At 43.6% G+C, this 25,157-nt stretch overlaps 1 protein-coding gene across 1 annotated transcript in view; it reads right to left on the reverse strand.

The window, feature by feature from the left end:
- LOC126184781 (cytosolic iron-sulfur assembly component 2A) overlaps positions 1–18,002 on the reverse strand; it is a 36,084-nt gene extending 18,082 nt beyond the window's left edge. The window contains exons 1-2 of the mRNA XM_049927345.1: positions 17,730–18,002; positions 8,080–8,159 (exon numbers count right to left, since the gene is read on the reverse strand). Of these exons, the coding sequence (XP_049783302.1) occupies positions 8,080–8,159; positions 17,730–17,904 (255 nt within the window). The 5' untranslated portion in view covers positions 17,905–18,002. The remainder of the gene's footprint in view (positions 1–8,079; positions 8,160–17,729) is intronic.
- Positions 18,003–25,157: the final 7,155 nt, after the last annotated feature.

The raw sequence follows: 25,157 nt of genomic DNA on the forward strand, positions 1-25,157 counted from the left end.
CCTGAATATTGACATTCCCCCTGGGACACCCTGTCTAAGCAATACCACACTGGCAATGTATTTTATATACTCCAGACTTTCACAATAATATATCGTTGCCCACTGATTGAAGAAAGTATGTAGTCTCAGATGGTGGACAAAAAATGACTTATAATTTGCAATTTCTGGAGAATGCTGCCTATCTTGCGCAAGGTGCTGCTTACAAATAAAAGAAAAACTATGGATTTTATTGATTTACTACTCTCCTCATCCTGTTGCTGATTTTCTGCGTTAACTGATAGTACCCAATCGATCTGCCAAGCAGAGTATCCATTTTACCTGATGAATGCTCTTGGAAGAGCTAAGGCGAACTCTCAGCATCGGAAACCATATGTGCTGTATGTACAGGTGTCTTTAAGTATATTCATGAATATGGTTGGTGTAAAAACTCGACCTGTCCACACCATGGGGCTATACTATGAAATTGCCATCAACATATCTCGTATCTTCATAAAAACAGTTGGTTTCAGGGTCACTGATTCCGGAGCTCTCCCCTCAAAATCCTCCGTAAAATAGTTGACCACCAAGGGAGAAAGGGAGTTACCTTCTGGTGACCCCATAAGTCTGTTCAAAAATTCCTCATTAAACATAAAAAAAGGTTGAGGTAAGAGCATGCTATTCTGGACCTGTGATGCCCATGTGAAATTCACTGCCAGTCAGTGGCAGAGACTCTGCAAGTGGTAACCTTGTAAAAAGTGAGTCTACATCTCAACTGATTAAGTGATCTGAGTTGCTTAGATGAAGTACTTCAAGTCTGTTGAGGAAATCTGCTGAGCTACATATGTGGTATGAACATTTTCCAACAAATGTAATCAATAAGAGAGTAGAATGTTTAGGTAAATCATATGTAGGAGCACCAATTATTGCTTACTATTGGCCATAAAATTAGACCTCTTTATGAATTTTAAGAATATCATGCATTCTGGATAGAACACAACTATATTGTCTTAATCTTTTGATGATAGCTCAAGGTAACTAAGAATAATTCATGAGTGCTGATGTTTTTCATTTTGCTCATCCTTTAGGGTTACATTTGATTTCTGATAGGCATGGTCACTTAAAAAACCATAAAGCTTATAGACACAGAGGCTGCAAGATAACAGTACTGTAACATTACTCTTATGGGCCTTGAGTATCACTACATCTGGGTCTTCTCAGAGAATGTGTAATGCACCCTAACTACAGAGGTTATGTTGCTTTGTATTGGAGAAAAGTTCACAAGCACACAGAAAGTCACTTGCCTAGTGTCTTTTGCAGCATCCAATGAAAGGTGTCACACAGCTTCTGCAACAACACTGACCAAACTTATCAAAGGTGGTGCTTCAATTGTTCGAGATACTGACCACAGATTTTTTGCGATGTTTACTACTGTAGCACTGTCTGCTGTGGCACAAGGTGATCAAATTTTGGTATCTGCATCCTTATAGCCTTGTTCGAACTTAGTACAGGTTTCACGGTCAATCCATTTCCAGGACAGCTGAAAAAGATATCCTGTCATCTGTAGACGTACATGGTATAGTTCTTCTGAAATGACATATAAAAATATGTCTCCTGTAGACACTAGCAAACCTGTGATAACAGTTTCAATTTCTCCACGTGTTCACAACCTACTCATGTTCCACTATAATACAGGAGTCATTTATCAGTAGTGTTTCTGCTACACCTTTTCTCTTCCATTAAGAGGACTTGTGGTTACACTCAAGTGGAACACAATGTGTAGGAATTGTAGTGTATTTTATAGTCTTTACATTTTCTTGACATTAAGTTTCCATTTAGTTTTCACCTCCTGGTTCAATGAAGTCGATTTAGACAGACACACATTGTTTTCAGTAATCTCCATTATAATGCTATTTCTACCTTAGATGCTGGAGCTTTGCTGATAACTGGAGCTGGTCTGGAGGTGGCACCACACTCTTCCATTACTTTGTTTATGGAGTTGCATTTGTGTGGAAGAACTTCTCTCCCTATATTTACCTTAGCACTACCACAATGTTGCAAAGGTAGGGTTCAAAAGATTTTTACTTCTTTCTCATGTCAATGTATGCTACATGCTTTATCACTTTGAATTCCCAGATTTTCTTTTCTTTTAGCAAGACAGTACACCCCCTTGTCCACACCGAGTGTTTACCAAAGTAATTAAAACAGAAGTTAGGGTAGGTGCATGGCTGAATTTCAAAGAAGGTAGCCAGACTCTAACGGGTAACAATGGTGGTGTTGAATTTCTGGCACTTGAAATACCTGATGCAGTTTGAAATGTATAATCTTACTTTCAGTTTTATAAATCCAGCTTTAATATAACCTGACAATCCTGCCAAAATGACCATCAATGTAAATACAGCTGTTTGTTTGTTAACTTTCCATTTACTCATTGCACAACTTGTTCGTTGGCCAACTCCTCCTAAAGTACTGCATTGTCGATGTGGATTGTGTCACTGCATGCTATCATCAGTCTTCTGTGATTAAGGGCAAGGTTCATTTCCATTACAATACGCCACTCCCCCAACTGTTTTGATCTCCAGTAGCTTGGTGGCTTGCTGCAATTTGACATTTCTACAAGTAATGATTCATTACACAGCCAGATAAACAGATTTTTGGGACCAACCTAAAGTTTTGAAGCCCTTTTGAATACAGTGGTTTCTTCTCAGACATGCATTCTTCTCTTTCAATCACAATAAATACATTCTGTCATACTGGGTGCATTCTTCTCTTCTAATCACAATACATACATTTTGACACACTGGGGGTGCCCTGTTATAGTAGATTGTATTCACCTCTGGAGGAAGTCTACTCAGGAGGACAATTTTTGCAAGTTCACTTTGTTGAAGTGTGCTTTTATTGTCCATCAAACCATCTCACTGCTGGTGGTTTTGTGGGTGCCATCATATTCCCACAAGCAGCTACAGATTAAAAATTCCACCCAGTCCTACTTGCCTGGGTAAGCCTTACACAAATGGGATGCAGCAGGTACCCAAGAGGTTGGCCTCTAGCAACTTTTTCACCTCAAAGTCATCTACACCATCAATACACAGCACATGACTGAGATTGAGTGGGTTTTCTTAGATGTTTGCACCATCCTTGCTGCTGTAGCTGGCAACAAAACATACACCAACAAGGAATAGACGAACTGCTCACTTACACTAAGGGCAGTGCATCAAACAGTGAGCCTCCACACATACTTGGCCACCATGTCATATCACATGGAATGACCCCCTAGATGTCTCTAGGATATAAAGGAATAAGGTGTCATCAACAGTGACAACTATAGTATTCTGTGTGGGTGGGTGCGGGGGGGGGGGGGGGGGGGGGGGGGCAGGGGCACACGAGTACACTCTTTATCTAACTCTCAGCTAAAAGCTACCACTACAACAATAGACTATGTAATGGATTTGTTTCACCTGTGGGATGCACTGTGGTTGGTTTTTGTCTAACTCTAGATACTTGGCTTTTCGACTGGACATTGTTGTGATTTTGGACTTTTAACTCAGATCTTGTATTTGAGGGTATTGTACAAATACACCATGTCGTATCCACAACACAACAGTGACAAAGAGGATTTAGCAAGCTAATGTGATTCAAGACAGATGCAGCATTGGTGGGAAAACAACAATGCTGATGGAAATACATCAACAAGGTACTACAGCTTCAGCAGATGACCACAGCAACAATTAGCAATGTCATTAGCCATGGCACTGCCTACACTGACTAATACAGCATTTGCATCTTTTCTGAAATGGAGCACAACTGAGAACTATAGCAATGTCAGCTGCATCACTGCTTCACACACCCATCCAGATATCCAGAAATTTCTATTTTTAGCATTGCCATCACAGGACATACTGTGTCTATGGAGGAAATTGTGCCCCCAAGAGGATCTGGATACTGTCTTTTAAGAGAACAAGTGAAGTGTTGTCGAATTATGACAGGAAAAGTCAGCCCTTCCTCTTATGCCTCTCAGTTTATAGGTGCATGACACAATAAAATGAATCTTACTGTGAATGGACCACTGAGCCAAATGATAAAGAGGAACACCCGGTTCAGCAAACCAGGAAATTTGCCAGGTCAGGTGATGACAGGCACAAACAACAGCCCATGAGATAACCAAAGGCATGGCATCTCCATCACATACAACAATGCAAACAGCGGTCTTACAAATCAGACTCAGTATCTTCTCAAAACTGTAAACAGTTCTGCTGTTCATTCCTCACAGAATCCTTTTCCTTCTCTTCCATACTGTTTTGAGCAACATGAAAAATAGCACTGTTCTCATAAAAATGCTGTTTGTTTCTTCCATATGAAAAATGGTAATGTCCATGTTATGTGCAGTTCATGCTGGAAAGGTAATAATTGCATACAGAGCAGAAATAGCTTAATGCATACAATACAAATGTTGTGCAATCCTTTGATAAACCACAGACACTGACTGATTTTGAAGACAACACACTTTATAAAGTAGCTATGGGAACATCAGTGTCTTACATTAAGTGCAAAAAATACTTGGCACTAGATCTGAGAGTATTATAACCACATAATAATCACATCACATCTTATAGTAGCCAAATGCTATTCACAAGCAAAAAAATTGACATTGATGTTATATTTAAACTGGATGCAAAGAAACTGTCCTTTTTTTCCATGATTCCCTGGAAGCACAAAACATATTCATGTTAGATTCCTTCCCAACATAGTTTCAAAACTTATGAAAAAGTGAATCTTTTTTCAATTCTTGTGCCATTCAACGTGGTGGATCAATTTCACTCATATAGCTTCCAGTGATAGGCATTCCTGCTGGTGGTGGTGCATTAACCAAATGGTTTTCTATGATTAACTGAAGACTTCAAAGCAGCAAAAGCACAAGTCATTGGCACCTACCCTACCCAGAACATCTGTTTTCTATGCTAAAATGTGGAGAATATTGCTGTAAGACTGACTTTTTGGACAATCATCTACAAATTCCACTGCATCACACCTCCTAATAGTTATAGTTCAAAACCACTATTTGGCCTAGAGAAATACCACTGGTTACCTTTTGGCATTTCAGATTCCCTTGCCACCTTATAATGCTACTTTCAACAGTTGTTCCAGAAAATGCCAGCATTTTCTTCAATTACAACAATTATTTCTGGTAGTCCTTAGTTGGAACCACACTCCACCAGAAAGCCATCAATACTAGCTACTGAGATGTTGCAGTACAGAAGTGGGTAGTTCTTTTATAAAAGCAGGAAAATGGGACTGAACATTCCACAACCTCTATCTTGATAACACTAAATTCTGCCCAGTACAACTTCTCTCAATTTGTGAAAGAGGCCCTATATCAAGTCCACATACTGAAGAAAATCTACACGTACCTCTACGGGGTACAATTTTACCTGGTAATGGACTACATACCATTTCTAGCTTCGTCCAGCACTCAATCAGCACTGCCACGTAGGAGGCCTCAATTTTTGCAAAGGGAGACATTAATCGATAGTTGCAGCTGAATCCCAAAAGGATGCCAACCTCTGCAAAGTTTTTAAATGGACAAAAATGGGTTGGCGATGAAGTAAATTTTATGTGGTTATTTGTAATAAAAGAAAATCCTTTAACTTATAAATCCAACAACAGAAAAAGTAACATTATTAAAGCTTTCTAAGATGATCTCAGGACTTCAGGATGGATAAGCCAGTGGCATGGTGGATCAAATGCATAATGTCCACTCATTCCTGGATGCTGCTTCAGTGTTCAAACACAGCCAGCTGGCTGGACAGCATCCAGGAAAATTCGCTGACCATCCATCTTGGAAGCTTCCTTTCAAGGACTGTTCTATCTGGTAGGTGAATCCAAAATGGGAAGTGGTCACTGGAGTGATAACGATCAGCCAGTTCCTATGGAGCAGAATCTGTAAGGACTGCGGAGCAGAAAGGTACATCTATGGATGAGGATAATCAACTAGCAGTGATCAAATGTGTGGGGTTGCTGATGTTCAGGATGTTCATCTCCTCAGACATCATGAGGCTCTCTAAAACTTGACCCCTGAGGCAAGTAGATAATGGTGATTGGTTTGTAGGGCACTCAACTGAACGGTCATCATTGCCCGTACAAAGACCCAATTTTTTCACAGTCCAATTTTTTTCACAATCCAATTGAGCCACTGTCATGAAAGATGATGAAATGATGAGGACAACACAGACACCCAGTCCCTGGGCAGAGAAAAGCCTGAATCTAGCTGGGAATCGAACCTGGGACCCCGTGATCCAGAGGCAGCAACACTACCCACTAGACCACGGGTTACAGACGGGACAAGTAGAGTTTGAATCCCATAATACATTATGGGCACTGAAATCTGCCAGTACAAGAAATGGTCAAAATCTACCACTACTTATGGGGGTAAATACAGAGAGCATATAGTGATCTTACAAGCAACACGAACTGCTTGCACATCAGTAACCACAGGTAGAGTAAAGGAGTGATGTTTGCTATAGACAAACACAGTTATCCTTCCCTTGATTCTTTCCCCAATTAGGTCAGCCTTGCAACTGACACCTTTCCTGATGTTCTGTGAAGAGCTATATATTTCATAACAGCAGCGGTCTTACAACTTTACTGACAAATGCAGGTAGTAGTGCAGACACTGGCAACTTCCAATTCTGTACAGGAATCGGTTTTCTGAATACACTTTTAAGTGTTGAAGCAAATGTAGTAGTGACTGGGTCGTTATATGGTCTCCTAGATCTATTTGACAACACCATACGGGATAGGATTCAGTGTTTTTAGCTCCGATACCTTCCTTTCTTCAAGGTACACACTCTCTACTCCAGACAAGGTGATCCCCAGAACAATTAACACACTTTGTAGCAGATGAACAAACAACTCCATCGTGGACAGCTTTAACACATTTGCTACAAGTGGCTTGTCCCGTACACAATAGTGCAGTATGCCAAAAGTGCTCTGGGTTGGGGACATTTGGCCTCACATTTAAATGAATGAAAGTTGCCTTTATATGCTCTGGACATGTTGAGCTGCCAAATATAAGAACATCCCTGGATGACACAACACCTTGCGTGTACTTCAAGGTGGCGTGTAGCTCTGTTTCGATGGCATATTCCCCAAGGTATTCAGATCCTGTCATTTTTACATGCAGGAGACTAGAGTACGTTCAGAATGAACAGCCTGGTTCTCCACTGTGCTCACTGGAAAGCAATAGGCAAGGGCACTGAACACTCTGTGCCCATCAATATCAGCACACCCTATAAGTTTTGTCATCTTGGCTACCTGGCCCAAGGGAACATGTGCATGTTGAGTTTTCTGGTCTGGTTCTACTCAAAAATTTCCATAAGTTTTTTGCCAACACAATACAACATCAGAAACAACTGTGAGGCCTTGATACCGGTTTTTGACTCTAAGTTCCTCCAACACAAAGCAATCTTTAACAACAGCACCACCACCTACACTTTCTCCCAGTTCCCCCTTGTGACACTACAAGTGAATCTGCACATGCGTATCAGGATTAGACTTTCCTGTTTGTGTTGAGACACTGGTTGTCAATTTTGAGTTACGACCGTGAATGCAAAATATGTACTAAAACTTGGTGGTTGCACTGTCATGAAATTCTTATTGGTTTTAGTGTAAGTGCCCAGTTTTTCAATCTCTTTAATTTTTTTCTTTGAAGTGACAATTGGCTACTCTACGTCTCCAAACTGGAAACTTGCATGAGCAGCTGACAAATTATGGTGGGAACAAAACTTGTCCGGTTCACTGCACAAATTGTTCCAATCAAAATAATATTGTACACCCTCCAGTGACAAATTCACACCATCATATCAAGATTTAGTCTCATTCCTGTATCATCAAGAATGATCTTTATCAGAAATTCAGAAAGCAACATGGCTATCGCACAGGCACCTCAGTGTGGATGATTGACAGCATAGCCTGTTAGCCTAGAGTTGTTGTTTGTTGTCACACCTTAACGCTTATAATGACACGTAACATCTTGTCATTTATGCCATAATTACAAAACATGAAACCCAAAGGAATGGTTATCGAGAGGTATCATTATCTACTTACTCGTACACAATCTTCATCAACAACATGCAAATCTTCCAGGGTGGCTGGCTTCTCAGGATCCCGAATTGTCTTTATGTGATCTAAAAAAAGAGAAGTCAGTGGTAGAGAGGCAATTAATAATTACTGCAACCAAGATTGCACACAATCGTAAGCGTTATTCAATGAGGATTACTCAACAAGAAGCAATATTTATAAAACCTTAACTGATTGTGTGTAATTTAATTAATAACTAAAACTGACACAGATTCGAGAGGATGCATATCAAGGACTGGCTGCGACGAGAAAACGCTGACCTCAATTATTTGGTTGGTTGGTTTTGGGGTTTGATGGGGGCTAAACATCGAGGTCATCAGTCCCAAACAGACATACTTGTAAAAGGCCTATACAGTAAAAGCGTAACCTCTGCACCCAGATGGAGGGAACACCAAGGGGTACAGAGCTAAAATGAACACCGCAGTAACACAAAATAGAGGACACTTAAAAGGAGCAGAGCAAATAGTTGACTAGAGTAAAACATAGAGGACACTTAAAAGGAGCAGAGCAAATAGTTGACTAGAGTAAAATAGACTACAGTGGTTGATGGATCAGGTAAAAGGTCAACCTCTCAACTACAAATGAAGAACCTCCAGCTGGAAAGCATTGATAGAGGTACCAACACAACTTGTTATCATAAAAGACACTATTTTGGTATCCACGTCACAATTAAAAGAAATCACGCGAGAGCACCCACACTAGAGCGAGTGATAAAACCCAGCTGCATGGATAAAACGTAAAACTGAGTTAGCTATAGAGGCATCGTCACCTAGAATTAAATGAAGTACAGCTGTTAAATTTAAAGACTGCCACAAGGGGGCTAAAAGGGGGCAGTCCACCAGAAGATGGACCACTGTCAGCCCTGCATCACAGCGACACTTGGGCGGGTTCTCACGACGAAGGAGACAGCTGAGGGTCAACAACGTATGTCCAATTCGGAGACAGCAGAGAACAACTCAGTCCCTACGCCTGCCCCTCAAGGATGAGTTCCATACGGCCGTGGACGACTTGACCATGTGGAGCTTCTTTGGCGTGTTCAAGACAGACCATTCAGAGCTCCAGGCATCACGGTCCTTGCGATGTAGGGCTGACCGGAGGTCTCTTTCCACGAGACCAAGCTCCAGGGGTGGCGAAGTGGTGGCCTGCTTGGCCAACCGATCGACACGTTCATTTCCTGGAATGCTGATGTGACCCGGTGTCCACACAAACATCGCTGAACGACCACACTCGGCAAGAGCAAAAACAGCATCTTGAATACCACGCACCAAAGGGTCCCGAGAAAAACACTGGTCCAGTGCTTGCAGTCCACTCAGGGAGTCACTGCATGTGACAAATGACTCCCCAGGGCAGGAGGAAAGGTGAGCGAGTGCACAATAAAGAGCAACCAGATCCGCAGTGAAAACACTGCTCCCAGAAGGCAGGGAATGCTGCTCAACGTAGTCGTCGCGGATGAAAGCAAACCCAGTACGTCCATCGACCACAGAACCATCGGTGTAGACTACATCTGCATCACGAAATGAGGCAAGAAGAGCCAGGAATTGTTGACGAAGACTGGCAGGTGGAACGGAGGACTTGGAGTCGTAGGACAAATCCAAGAAAAGCCGCAAGCGAAGGAGGGACCAAGGAGGGGTAGAAGAAGAGGGCCGGAAGGATGGAGGAAGGGGAAAGGACTCGAGTGATGAGAGAAGGGAATGAACGCGGACTGCGATCGGGAGACCCGACCTAGGCCGCCATTGTGGGGAGGGGAGTGCAGAAGATGAAAAAAGGAGCCTGCTGTTTGAGTGGTCGAGCAAGGCATGGACACGGGCGATGTATGACACAAGCAACTGTTGTCGGCTGAATCGTAGGGCGTAAGGGAGGGATTCCAGCTTCTACAAGAAGGCTAGTCACCGGACTAGTGCGGAAGGCACCTGTCGCCAGTCTGACGCCACAATGGAGAATCGGGTCGAGGATCTGCAACACTGAAGGTGCTGCTGAGTCATACACCGCTCCCGTAGTCGAGACAGGACTGGACTAAGGCCTTATAGAGCTCTAGGAGGGTTGTTCGTGCAGCCCCCCAAACGGTGTGGCTGAGGCAGCAAAGGATGTTGAGGTGCCGCCAGCACCGTTGTTTAAGCTCACAAAGATGAGGTGTCCAAGTGAGCTGAGCATCAAACAGCATGCCAAGGAAGCGATGTCTCTCCTCACTACAAAGGAGGTCATTGGCAAGGTAGAGTTCTGGATGGAGGTGGACCATGCCACGACGACAGAAATGCATCACTCAGGTCTTAGAGGCTGAGAGCTGAAAACCATGGTTGGATGCCCAAAAATGTGCCTTACGGATAGCTCCCTGCAGCCACCGTTCAGCGACACTGATGCTTGGGGAACTGAAATAAAGACAAAAGTCATTGGCATATAGAGAGGAACAGATCGATGACCCCACCGCAGCCTCAAGACCATTAATCGCCACCAAAAAGAGAGTAACACTGAGAACAGAACCCTGTGGGACACCGTTCTCCTGAATATGAGCAGAGATCAAATTTGTGCCAACTCGAACCTGAAAGGAACGATTGGAGAGGAAATTACGTAGAAAAATCGGAAGTGGACCCCGTAAGCCCCATTCGTGCAGTGTAGCAAGGATATGATGGCACCAGGTGGTATCGTACGCCTTCCGAAGATCAAAGAAAACAGCAACAACTAGATGTTCTCGCCGAATAAAAGCTGTACGAATAGTTGACTCTAGCGAGACTAAATTTTCGATCGCTGAGTGGCCCTGACGGAAGCCTCCCTGTTGCTGGGCTACGAGGCCTCGAGCTTCGAGGATCCACATGAGCCGCTGACTCACCATCCATTACTGGAGTTTGCGCATTATGTTGGTAAGGCTGATAGGGCGATAGCTATCAACCACCAGCTGATCTGCACCAGGTTTCAGCACGGGGATGGTAACGCTATCCTGCCAATGAGTTGGGAAAACACCCTCTGTCCAGATGCGGTTAAACAGGGCGAGTAATTCACCCTGACAGTGCGCCGAGAGATGGCGAAGAAAGTGGTTGTGAATTCGGTCTGGACCTGGAGATGTATAGGGGCAAGCTGCAAGGGCACTTTGGAACTCCCATTCACTAAACGGGGCATTGTATTGTTCCCAACGGTGCTTGCGAAACGACAACTGCGTACGCTCATCCTGCTCTTTAATGGTGCAGAATTCTGCGCTGTAGCCTGCTGTCGCGGAAATACGAACGAAGTACTCTGCCAGCTTTTCGGCGGTGGCGATTGGGTCAGTACAAAGTGCACCACAAAGAGAAAGGCAAGGGACAGACGCATGAGGGCGTAAGCCAAAACCAAGCGAGGTGGCGCAGTGGTATCACACTGGACTCCCATTCGGGAGGACGACGGTTCAATCCCGCGTCCGGCCATCCTGATTTAAGTTTTCCGTGATTTCCCTAAATCACTCCAGGCAAATGCTGGGATCGTTCCTTTGAAAGGGCACGGCCGACTTCCTTCCCCATCCTTCCCTAATCCGATGAGACCAATGACCTCGCTGTTTGGTCTCTTCCCACAAACAACCAACCAACCAACCGAAAGCCAAAAATGTGCCAAACCCGCAACCACACCTGAGATGGGGAGGTGCGAGAATCTAAGGTGGCAACACATTGTTCCCAGCAGTCCTGTTTGCTCCGCCGGATTAACTGCCGAGCCCGGGCCCGCAGCTGTTTATAGGCAACCAGATTCTCTAGGGAAGGATGATGCCAGTGTCGTTGCAGGGCTCGCCGGCGGTCCTGGATAGCTTCTGCAATCTCTGGTGTCCATCAAGGGACTGACTTATGCCTTAGGGTACTTGACGAACAGGGGACAGTTGCCTCGGCAGCAGAAACAATGGCCATAGTGACCTCGTCCACGGCCAAATCAATGTCACCAGGAAGAGGAGCAATGGCCATAGTAGCTGAGGTGTAGGCTGCTCAATCAGCACCACGAAGAGAGCATCGTGGCAGCTGGTCAAGGGGTTGAGATTGAAAAAGAGAAACCAGGATAGGAAAGTGGTCACTACCACAGAGGTCGTCGTGGACCCTCCAACTGAGGTATGGAAGAAGGCCTGGGCTACTAAGCGAGAGGTCAATGGCCGAGTATGTGCCATGAGTCAAGCTAAAATATGTGGGAACACCAGTGTCCTGCTGTGCCAAGAGAGCCTCAACGTTCCTACCCTGGCCCGAGATCTGGGCCCCACCCCATAAAGGGTGGTGGGCATTAAAGTCCCCGAAAAGGAGGAATGGCGGGGGAGCTGGGCAAACAAGGCAGCTAGGTCGGCAAGGGGGGCAACCTCATCCGGGGGAAGGTACAGGGAACAGATGGTAAGCTCCATTCCTGCATTCTAACAGCCACAGCCTCGAGAGCCGTGTGAAGTGGCACTGGGGCACTAGGAACAGTGGCAAGAACATAAACCCAGACACCGCCAGACACCCTGTCGTATTCTAAATGGTTCTTATAGTAACCACGGTAACCACAGAGGGAAGGGGTCCGCCGAACAGGAAACCAGGTTTCCTGTAGGGCTAGACAAGTGCCAGGAAAGCGGCACAAAAGCTGTTTCAACTCAGCAAGGTGGTGGAAAGAAACATGGCAATTCCATTGAAGGATAATGGTATCCGATTGTGAAGACATGAAAGAACCTGGGGGAGGGGGGGATAGGTTACACCCTAGAAGCACTCACCGCCACCGATTGCGAAGTAGCCTGATCAACTTCCATAGGAGCTGCGGGTCGAGCAACATCTAGCTCCTGAGGGGATGCTAGATGCTCCACATCATCTTCAGGTGCAGTGGTGAACTCCTTTTCTGTCTCTATGTCCTTCTCCTTTTTCTTCTTTTTGGTAGGGTCCCTCAGTTTATCAGGCTGGGTGGACTTTTCCGACCCAGTCTCATGGACCGAGGAAGACCTGGAAGCCCTACGGTCCTCAGGTGGTGGCTTTTTCAGCCACTGGCTGACATCTGGAGGGGCAGTAACCATGGAAGGGAGGTCACCATGCGATCCCTTCCGCGCGAGGGGAGCCGGAGGAGGCGGGCACTTCTTCGACGCAGAGGTGGGGACTGAAGTCCCCAAAGAAGGAGGGGTTGTTACTCCCGATGCTGATAACGGGGGATCAACGGAAGAGGGTGTTCCCCCAACTACCTGGGGGGGGGGGGGGGGGGGGGGGGGCAGGAATAGACGGCCAGGCTGGAGGGCACACAAAAAGCGACTGAGCTTGGGGGCTCGTCGCCAGGGACGGCGGCATAGAAGCTGCTGCAACAAACGTCGATGAAACGCGCACACGGTGAAGGCGGTCGTACATGCATTTAGCCTGTCCAAGGTCTTATACTCCATAATCTTCCGTTCTTTTTGATAAACCGTGCAGTCTGACGAGCAAGGTGAATGTTTCTGTCCGCAGTTGACACAAACAGGGGGCGTCAAACATGGGACGCTGGATGCCCAAACCTCCAGCACTTAAAGCAGCGCATGGGAGGAGGGACGTAAGGCTTAACATCACATTGATATATCATCACCTTGACCTTCTCGGGCAGGGTGTCTCCCTCGAAAGCCAAGATGAAGGCGCCTGTGGCGACACTACTATCTTTAGGTCCCCTGAAGCCATGTCGTACAAAAAGGACACCGCGGCGTTCCAGATTTGCACAAAGCTCGTCGTCAGACTGCAACAACAGGTCACGATGAAGAATAAGTCTCTGAACCATATTGAGGCTCTTATGGAGGCATAATGGGGACTGCAACAGTGCCGAGCTTGTCACAAGCAAGCAATGCCCGTGACTGTGCTGGGGATGCTGTCTGTATGAGGACTGCTCCAGACATCATTTTAGACAGGTCCTCAACTTCTCTGAACTTGTCCTCTAAATTTTCCACAAAAAAATTAGGCTTTGTGGTCAGAAATGAGTCCCCATCTGTTTGGCTGCAAACCAGAAATCGAGGAGAATATGTCTCACCAGGCAATTTAGACCGCTGTTCCTCCCCTGGTGTGGACAGGGAAGGGAACGATTGGGGGTCATACTGTAAAGCATTGAACTTTCCTTTCTTAGAGAATCGTGCTTGCGCACTATTCATATTTCGTTTCATGGTGGTCCCATGAGCAGCTAGGGGAAGGAATGTCCACCCGGACAGAGCCCTGCTTGCCTGGGTAAGCCTAATATAAACGGGGGGCAGCAGGTTCCCCAGAGGTCTCCTGCTAGCAAGTGTTCTACCTCAACAGCCATGCGTCTCCTTGGCGCGCAGCACACCTTGAGACTGAGGGTTTTTTTTTTATAGAGGTTTATACCATCCTCGCGACCCAATCAGTTAAGCCAAGATCCCCAGGCTCTGTACTGTACAACGTTCCACTGTCGTACCTTACGGTGGTCACTGAAGAACGCTCAGAGCTTACAGTATTGCGGATTGGTGGTGCTTCCCCGTCCCCAGCTCAGGGACCCCGGGGTCGCCAAGCCCGTACCCAGCAACTAAATGCTGAGCCCCCTGAGGGGTCAATTATTTGAATTCTTACTTTTTTCCCCTCCTCTCTTTTTTCAACAAGGCATGTTGTTCTTTATGACAATATGAGACATTGAAATTAAGGTGGAAAGGAGAAAGATACAGATACATCACTCACATCCCTCTTGACAGAAGAGACAAATATCACAACAACTAATTCTCGAGAATCATCTACCGTATGTACAGAGAATTAGGAGATATGAGATGCAAGAAGCTAGCTTACTAAATCAATCTTCTACAAATTCTACATAGCCTTTAATGGGGGAAAGTCAACTACCTACTATTGAGAAAGCAAAGAGTCACTCTCACTCTGGACAGATATTTGGGAAAACTTTAAAAGCTTCAACAAGGAAGCTCAGTGGTTGAATAAAGAACAAAATACAGTTAGCAATATCCCTTTGGCTGGGGAGACAGTGGGTATCATTAACAAAACATATGCAGCAAGCAGTTAAAAAACTGGTTCTGTAAATCCCTTGGAATTAATAAAATACAGTGTGTTTGGATTACTAAAGTGACTCCAGTGCATTTGCTTTTAACTCCAGCAGTAAATCATGTTTCCAACAAGGATGAAGAGCTCCCTATGTGGCTGACCTCTGATGTAATCTATTTACTTCATACAAGCGGTGACAGCAGATTACCTGTATATAGTATCTGGTCAGTCTCCTGGACAAAATACCTCTGCAATTACAACTGTGCCTTGCAGGCAGCCTAGTTATAAGATACAAAGGTGTTTCCTCATTAGAGGTGTCCGCTTCCCTGCTCAATGCACGCACACCACTGAACAGTGGTGCTGTGATCACGGAACTATTCCTTCATCCACAATCACGACATCACAGGCATAGCAAACTGCCTGTCTATATAGAAAAGGGTACAATTGCCGGTAGGCTGACAAGCTGTCATAGCAGGATGTGGACTTCTGTGTTTGGAAAGAGGAGATGGTAGTTTGGATGCTTAAGGGAGCTGCAAATGTGGGTGGCATAACTGACAACCTGTTGTTGGTGCCCGATCCGCAATGGAGGTACTCAGCCTCCACAAGTAAGCAGTTCACACGACTAGTACAAAAAGCTCCTGTTACAAGTCGAACCCTACAGTGGTGTATCGGATCCAGTATCTGCAATGCTGAGGGTGATGCCAAACTGTATGAGATACTCCCATAATCAAGATGGGATTGTATCAGGGTTTTGTAAAGCTGCAGAAGGGTAGTGTGATCTGCAGCCTAGGTAGCGTTACTCAGGCAGCTAAATGTATTAATGTGCAGCCAGCTCTTTTACTTACGCTGGTGAAGATGAGGGAGGGGGGGTCTACATCAACCGAGAATCAAAGACCAGTCCTAAAAAGCGATAAGTCTCCACCACACTGAGTAGTTGCTCCTCGAGGTAAAGTTCTGGTTGTGGGTGAACGGTACAACTTCGACAGAAGTGCACGACGTTAATCTTGGAGGCTGAAAACCAAAAGCCATAAGTGAGGCCCCTTTTGTATGGCACCTTGTAGTCAACATTCAGTGACACCTGCACTAGACAAGTAATAGTAGGAGCAAAAGTCATCAGCATACAAGGAGGGTGATACTGAGAACCCCACAGCTGCTGCTAGACCATTAGTGGCTACTAGAAACAGGGGTACACTAAGTACAGAGCCCTGAGGACCCCAATCTCTTAGATATGGGGAGTACTGTGGAAAGCACCAGCTTGAACCCAGAAAGTGCAATGCAAAAGGAAGTTCTGAATAAAAATTGGGAGCGGACCCGGGAGGCCCCACTCGTGTAACGTAGCGAGGATGTGGCGTCGACACATGATGTCATAAGCCTTTTGCAGGTTGAAAAAGACAGCTATAAGGTGTTGACACTGGACTAAAGCTGTTCGAATGGCAGACTCCAGGTAAACCAGATTACCAGTAGTGGATTGGCCTTGATGAAAACCACCCTAGAACGGAATCAGAAAAATCCTGAGACTGAAGGAACAAACACAGCCATTGGTTAGCATGTGTTCACGCAACTTACAGGGAACATTGGTGAGACCAATTGAAAAATAACTGTGCATCTGTAGAGGGTGCTTACCCGGTTTCAGTACTGGAACAATGCTTTCTCGTCATTGCGATGGGAACTCACGCTTGCTCCAGATGCAGTTAAAGACAGCAAGGATATGACACTGACAATCCACCAATAGGTGCTTGATCATTTGGTTGTAGGTGCGGTCCGGTCCTGGGACTGTATCAGGACAGTGGTCTAGGACACACATGAATTCCCACTCACAGAATGGACCATTTTATGGCTCCAGGTGGTGTTTAATAAAAGATAATGGGTTTCGCTCTACACGCTGTTTTAGGGCATGAAAGGCAGGTTGCTAATTGTCAGACAAAGAGGCTCGAGAATAATGTACAGAAAAATTTCGCGGCATCTGGGTCAGTGTAGACAACACCATTCAAGGTAATACCAAGTACTAGTGCTACTACCGCGCTAGCCCTTAACTAAAACTACAATTACCTGTGTAGATGTTACTGGCATGAACATTTGTCACGTCGCAAAAAAATAATTATAGACGAAAGAGGAATATTAAAGAACGACACAAATCTGCTCTAGCAGAACTGCTTATTCGTGGGTACCTTTTAACTTCGTTACATTGCGATGCAGTGTTTCCATAATCGTTATTTGATTTCTAAATTAGTGTACTGCCGCTGTTCTATCCAGTTCCCAACTTATAACACCAGTTAAGCACTTTCACTAGAGTGAATACAACCTGCTGAAGGCGAGTTTAGGATTTTATTGCTAACCATAGACGGACGTTGGCATATGGTTTCAAGCAATCGCAATGCCATGGTTGCACACTAATGTTCTACACTCTACAGAGTGGCACGGTCACAAAGACCAAGCAGGTTGGAAAATTAATACTGCAAAATGGCTTAGTACTCTTCAATCAATATAGTTATGCATGCCCTATTTTGAGCATATCATGCATGGCAGCTCTATCTGTTTCATTCCATTTAAGTTTCAAAATCAGAACCAAATGATGCAATTTCGTCTCGCCTGAAGAGAATTCGAAGATGCTGACCTATTACGTGGCCTGTACGATCGGTCGTATTTTTTGGAGGTGATATAAGTAGTCCCATTTACGTCACTGTTATTTCAAAGCTCACAAAATCTTACCGTAAATAATTTCCTTGAGTTGTTCGGTGGATATTTCCGGTGCAAATTTCGTTGTCTGCTTGGGCACATCATTCTGTTGTCCTTTTGCTCCTTCCACGGTGTTCACTAAACCTTCCGTATTGGCTCCAACACCAAGCAACGCTTTAGACTTCTGAATTATGGATAACAACATCATATACAACAAAACAATAACACATCCCCCCCGCTGATATTACAGTACGCAGTTTCCAAACATGCAAAGTTGGGCACGTCAAGATATCGCATTCGGTCTGTTACATCGACATCGCTGGACCTGTGGCAGTGTGGCATAAAGTCGGGTTTCCAAACGCGACAAAAGTGACGCCATTCGTCGCCGAGACACGGAAAAGTCAACATCACAGCGAGTGTAAAGAGCAGCAGTAGCCGGGTTTACTTGGGCATGAAATACACACTCGTACATGTCCCCACTACCACTCGTGTAAGAAAACTTACTTGTAGGAACTACCTACTTGCACACTGTCATGCCAACTTAGGCGTAAGTTACGAAGTTGTAACGCTTGTAATTTTATCACACGAAATCGCTTCCCCCAACATCGCTTACGAGCTTCAATAACTTCCGGTAGGCGGATCTGCTCTCGGACATTGGACAGCACACGACTTGGACCATTTGTTTTTGTACGTGAAAAGTTAGCGTCGCGAGAAAGGAATAGTCTTAGTTTTCAACTAAATAATTAAACAGTTCGTAAAGCGGCAAACTGTTCTTAAACCATATGATAGAAATGTCAGTTTAGCATTAATCAATTCCGTATAAACACATATTTGTAATGAAGTAACACAGCATCGTCTGACGAGAGGTACAGAATCGAAAGATGTTGTAACACGCCAAGAAACACAGAACAGTCAAAATTGTAAAGGTACTTTTTATTTCAGGATAATGATAATTTTCTGCCTTAGTTATTGAGTGTAAATGTACTGGTGGAGTGGAAATACAAAATTTATTTGTGCCTTTAGAGATTTAAAGCTACTTTTGACCCTAAATAAAATGCTGTGTTAAGCAACAGTGTTTATACTGGCACAGTTATTAAGTAATGACTGTTCTGCAGAGCAGTACAAAACTTGGTTACTAATGTAAGCACTGTACCAGTAAAGGACACATCATACACCTAAAAAAATGCACTACAAAGAAATTATCCAAATGGGATGGATATCAGTAGAAATGATTTACATGTACAGACAAACAAATGATTACAATTTCAGAAAAATTGGATGATTTATTCAAGAGAAAGAGCGTGTCAAATTGAGCAAGTCAATAGTATGTTGGTCCACATCTGGCCCTCATTCAAGCAGTTACTCGGCTTGTCATTGTCTGTCAGAGAAGTTGGATGTCCTGAGGGATATCGTGCCAAAATCTGTCCAATTGGCGCCTTAGATCGTCAAAATGCAAAGTTGGTTGGATGGTGTTGCCCATAATGTTTCAAACGTTCTAAACTTGGGAGAGATCCAGCGATATCACTGGCAAATATAGGGTTTGGCAAGCTTGACGAGAAGCAGTAAAAACCCTCGCCATGTGTGGGCGGGAATTGTCTTGCTGAAATGCAAGTCCAGGATGGCTTGCCATGAAGGACAACAAAATGGGGCATAGAATATCGTCCACATACCACTGTGTTGTAACGGCGCCACAGATGACAATCAAAGAGCATCTCCAGACAAGTGTTCACTGGCCATTAGGATTCAGTTTGAAGGAGGACTCATCACTGAAGACAGTCCTACTGCAGTCAATCAGATTCCCGACTGAAGAAGTGTCAGGAGATGCCCCAGACAGTGGTGGTATACCAACCTGACTTTCGCTCGCCAAAAAGTCAGATAACCTGGAGTGATGGTCTGGGGTGCTATTTCTCTTCATTGCACTACCCCTTTGATTATCATCCATGGCACCCTTACAGCACAGCAGTATGTCGACGATTTTCTAAATCCCTTTTCGTTGCCCATCATGGCAAGCCCTCCTGGGCTTACATTCCAGAAAAATAATGCCCTCCTGTACAAGGTGAGAGGTTCTACTGTTTGTCTTTGTGCTTGCCAAACACTATCTTGGCCAGCAAGGTCGCCAGATCTCTCGCCAATTGAGAACATATGGAGCATTATGGGCAGGGTCCTCCAACCAACTCATGATTTTGATCATCTAATGTAGCAGTTGGTTAGAATTTGGCACTATATCCCTCAGGACATCCAACAACTCCATCAATCAATCACAAGCAAAATAACCACTTGCATAAGGGCCAGAGGTGGGCCAATATGTTATTGCCTTGCTCAGTTTGTGAAGCTTTTCCTCTTGAATAACACATCTAATTTTTTCGAAATTGTAATCATTTGTCTGTCTGTACTTGTATATCACATGTGCCGATTCCTGTCCCATTTGCATAATTCCTTCACGACACGTCTCTTTTTGTCTTAGAGTGTATTTATATTAGCTGTGACCTGCAGTATCAGAACTTTTACTAACTTTAAAAATAAAAACAAAGTAGAACTCTTGACACAAAAACCTTACCTTCTAATGTACCTTCAGTGTACTGTAGACAGCATTCAGCACTAAACATAAAAATTTAGAAAAGTACACTTTGGAATGCCATATGTGCATTGGAGTGACAACGTGTCTCCAGTTGCCATAAGCCACTGGCATGGTATGTTGCTTACATACATTAATCCTTATTCCATAGATCATGAATACGACATTTCGTTATGATGTGGAATGTGTCACTTTAACATAAGTTTTCTTTACACAAAATAACAAATTAATTAATTTTTTTACAGTTACTATTTCATATCTAAGAATTCATCTATTGAGTAGAAGGAGTTGTCATTCAGAAATTCTTTTAATTTGCTTTGAAATGTTGCTTGACTATCTGTCAGACCTTTAATACTATTTGGCAAATGACAAAAGATTTTTGAGGCAGCATAATTCCCCCTTTTCTGTGCCAAAGTGAGATTTAATCCAGAACAGTGAATATCATCCTTTCTTCTAGTGTTGTAGCTATGCACTTCGCTGTTATTTTTGAATTGGGATGAGTTATTAATGAGAAATTTCGTAAGTGAATATATGTATTGTGAAGGTACTGTGAATATCCCGAATTCCTTAAGTAAATGTCTGCAAGGTGATCTTGGGTGGGCTCCAGCTATTATTCTGATTACACTTTTTTTGCAATGAATACTTTCTCTCTTAATGACGAATTGCCCCAAAATATGATGCCATATGAAAGCAGTGAATGAAAATAGGCATAGTAGGCTAATTTGCTCATATGTTTATCACCAAAATTTGGAATAACCCTAATAGCATAAGTAGCTGAACCTAACTATTTCAGCAGATCATCTATGTGTTTCTTCCAATTCAATTTTTCATCAATGCACACACCCAGAAATTTTGAGTATTCTACCTTAGCAACAGACTTCCGTTCATAGTCTATATTTATCAATGGTTTTATGCCATTTACTGTACAAAATTGTATAAACTGTGTTTTCTCAAAATTTAGTGAGAGTCCATTTGCAGAGAACCACTTAATAATTTTCTGAAAGACATTATTTGCAATTTCCTCAGGTGATTGTTGCTTGTTGGGTGTGATTACTATACCTGTTGGGTGTGATTACTATACATGTATTAGACTTCCGTATAGAGCAAGAAATGTGAATCAAAAGTAATGCAAAATTGATTTTACTCATTGGAAAATGACTTTCGAGCGAAAGTTCGCCCTTGGCAGATAGTTATGCTGCGGCAGCGATCGCTGAGATCGTCATCGACAACCAAATCGATAACAGAAACAATGAAAAGTGTTTATCATTATCGAAATTATTGTGTTTTTCTTTTTGTTTCCGGCATTGTATGATGTCGTATGCTTTGGTGTAAAATTCTCTGTGATTATCTTATATGTAATCGCAACAATAAGTGTGTAGTCTGTGTAAACAATATCTGAATTTCATTTGCCATACTTACTACTATAGAATTCCCACACTGATGACCCAAGACAAGTGTACATTTTCCACATACTTGGTGCCGACACAGCATTATCACCAATACAATAGATATCACAAATCATCAGAGGTTATTAGGGTATTTCACAGCTTTTGAGTGTGTTTCTCATGGATTGCGTAGTGCAGTAAACTATATGGACCAAATTAAGCCCAAAAATGCTAGTAAGAATGACTATCTACCTCCACCCATGTGTGCAAATGGGTCTCCTGTTTCCACACGGTCACATTCATCACATCTCTCCACATATCATATTTGATTGATTTATATCCAATGGAGAAACCACAAAACCTGATTCCTGCAAGTACTTCTGGCCCCCCGTTAAATCCCAGTGTTTGTGTGCGACACCACTTCCTCACTTTCCCCAATCTGAGGTGTGCTTATACAACAGTTTTTGAGGTGACAGTTTGTGCCTTATAGACATTTTTCTCCTGTACAACATGTGTTGCAGGAAATATCCCAGTTCTTATTAGACCAGCCACAAACCTGGTTTGCCATTGCCAAAGCAGTGTTCACTACTAACAACATTCTTGAAAGTAAGGCGAAATATTCAGAATCACTGTGTCACTCAAGTGAGCATGTTGCTACAATCCACGTTATTATCCCATTACAACCTCCTTTTAATAAGTTTGAGGCAGCCAATGAGGCATTATTCCAAAGACTGCGCAAATCACCTGAGCAGCAAATTCAAAAAATGTTCTTGTAAAAATTAGACAAATGGACACACTCACAGTTCTAGTGCTCTCTACTAACTTTAGCGAATCATGTATTAATGTCTGACATTTCACTGTGGGGCATATGGGCAAGCAAATTGCCCCAAGCAATTCATGCTATTTAAGGCTTCCACAAGATGTTAAGTTACAGTTACCAGATCGCATCTTTACATTACAAGATGGACGCCCTTGCTACCCAGCAGGCAGCAGCAGTACACATAGTTGGCAGCCATGTTGTGCATTGACATGGCAAGCACCTAGAGAGCAGTGCCAACTGTACCTAAGGCTTTCTGACGCACCATGCACAGAGTGGTGCCAGCCATCTTGCCCTCCACTCCAACAGATAATGGTGGGACAGTGCCGAGCAGTCCCTAAGATGCCTGAAACTGCCACTGTGGGTTATCAATCCCAGGTGACCAATACGCACCATGCCCAGCTGACATCAAAAGACAACCAGGCGCCACTCACCTTTCAGGATACAGACAGCAACTGACAGATCACCTGTTGGTGCTGGTTCCACAGATGTTTTTGCACAGCAACACACAAATGAACCTTCCCTTGCGTACATCCACTCACTTCTCATGAGCATTGCATCAGAGGTCATGGAATTAAGAGAGTACACCAAGACAAATTCTATGTGAACCAGACCACTCTGCTTTTACCATCTGAATGCAAAGGCCACCTCTATGTATGTGACTGTAATGTTAGCCAGCAATTTTTTGGTTAACACAGGGTCTGAGATCACCATGACTCAAAACACCATATCTCTTCCTGCACTGCACATATCACATCTTAACTCAAGGCAGGGAATGGATCGATTATTACAGCATAGTGATTATTTTTCGTAATATTTACGTTGGCAATAACCAGATTTTCATGTGGACTTCCATGCAAGCAGATGTGAATCAGTTTCTGTTGGGAGCAGATTTTCCCACAACTTTCATTTGTGTTCAGATTTACGAGACAGACTGCTCTTCTGTAGAATATTTGGTATTGGCATTCGGGGTATGATTGGGAGACCTTCTATGTAAGCTGCTTGAAAACATGCAGGAGCATTCCAAGCCACTGTGTGCAAGCTACCAAGGTTTAGTTTCTCAGTCAACAATCAGCTAGCAGCAATCAATAAATTGCACATGTACTCTGAAGGTGACAAGGCCACATGCCGCTCCCAAAGTGAGGCTGTGTAACACACCCAATACTGAATAACTCATTTGAAATCATCACAGATGTCACCACCTACACTCCACAACAGCCTTCCTTCTGAACCTACAACACGGATACAGGTTGGCGACAGTGTAACCACTGACAATAATTCCCACATGTATGTGTACACATAGAGTAATCACTGCGCACTTTACACCAAAATGGCATGATGTACTTATAAATCTGGAAACTGAGAGACAAAGACAATAATTTGTATAAGGATAGACAGCTGTTCATTGTTTTTGTTATTGATTTGATGGTCAGCCTAACCCCTTATCCACTACACCATTATGGAGGATAGGATTGAAACTACAGAGGGACCACCTGCCTTCCTCGAAGCATGGCAATGGAAATGGCTACAGAGCTCACCACCCAATGCCTCCTCTACCCACATTATGCTAGCCAGGAGTCAGCAGCTCACCACCCAGTCACTGTGTGCTGCTCCCTTTGTGCCTTCTGACACCTGTTGTACTGCTTTTCCTCTACAAGACTGTATTCCAGACCTTGACACCTCCTGATCACTACAAGGTGCTCCACGCTGGAGGGGGAGGGGAAGCTCTGTGGTGGCATTGATTATGAAGATCGTCATCGACCATCAAATCCATAACAGGAACAATGAACAGCTGTCTATCCTTGTACAAATTATTGTCTTTGTCTCTCAGTTTTCAGATTTATAAGTATATCATGCTATTTTGGTGTAAAGTGCTCACTGATTATTCTACATGTAAGCGTCTCAATAAAATGTGTAATTTAACAGTATCTGAATATTCTTCTACATATTCGACACTACCAAAGTCTCACAGTTCCCTTATTAGCGTATTGGACAGGCCCAAACAATTCCTGTATGATATTCATTACCCAACATTTTTAGATCAACTTTTACTCGCTATAAGCCCTTGGGCTAAAAGCTTCTCAACCACATTAACTCCTATATGAATAAATCTTCTTCAGCAGTTCTAATTACAGATTAGCATCAGTTGGGTACCACTGAAATGTACTTTCAAGATCAATGTCCTCAGAATTATAGGTGCAGGTGGAACATTATCCATTGCATACAGTAGCCCATTGTAGTCTCCAACAAACAACATCCAGTGAAAAAAGTCAAGACAACCATCTCCACTGGGACAGCAAATACCATCTTCTGACACAAATGCATCAAAGGATCCAAACCCAAGTGAAAAGCACAGTGGTAATGACGAAGTGTATATATGTTATGGCAGGTATGCTGCAAATATAGCATATACTACAGAAGTTGTAGCAATAGATAGTAACTTGGTCACTAATTTAGTAAATAGAAATTGCAATGGGCAGCCTACTTCTCCCAAGCCTGGTAGTCATAACGACTTCGACACTTCAATGAGCACAGCAGTAGCTCCTGCAGGAAGTAACACGTTTCCTAGCAACAGGAAACATGGTAGCAAAGATAATACATATCATGTAACAGACAAGAGTCCATGTGTTGCCTGTGTAGAGAGAGAAAATGGTAATGTGGGAAAATTACATCCGATGGCCCTC

This window comes from Schistocerca cancellata, chromosome 4 (genome assembly GCF_023864275.1).
Source record: "Schistocerca cancellata isolate TAMUIC-IGC-003103 chromosome 4, iqSchCanc2.1, whole genome shotgun sequence".
Taxonomy (NCBI): Eukaryota; Metazoa; Arthropoda; class Insecta; order Orthoptera; family Acrididae; genus Schistocerca; species Schistocerca cancellata.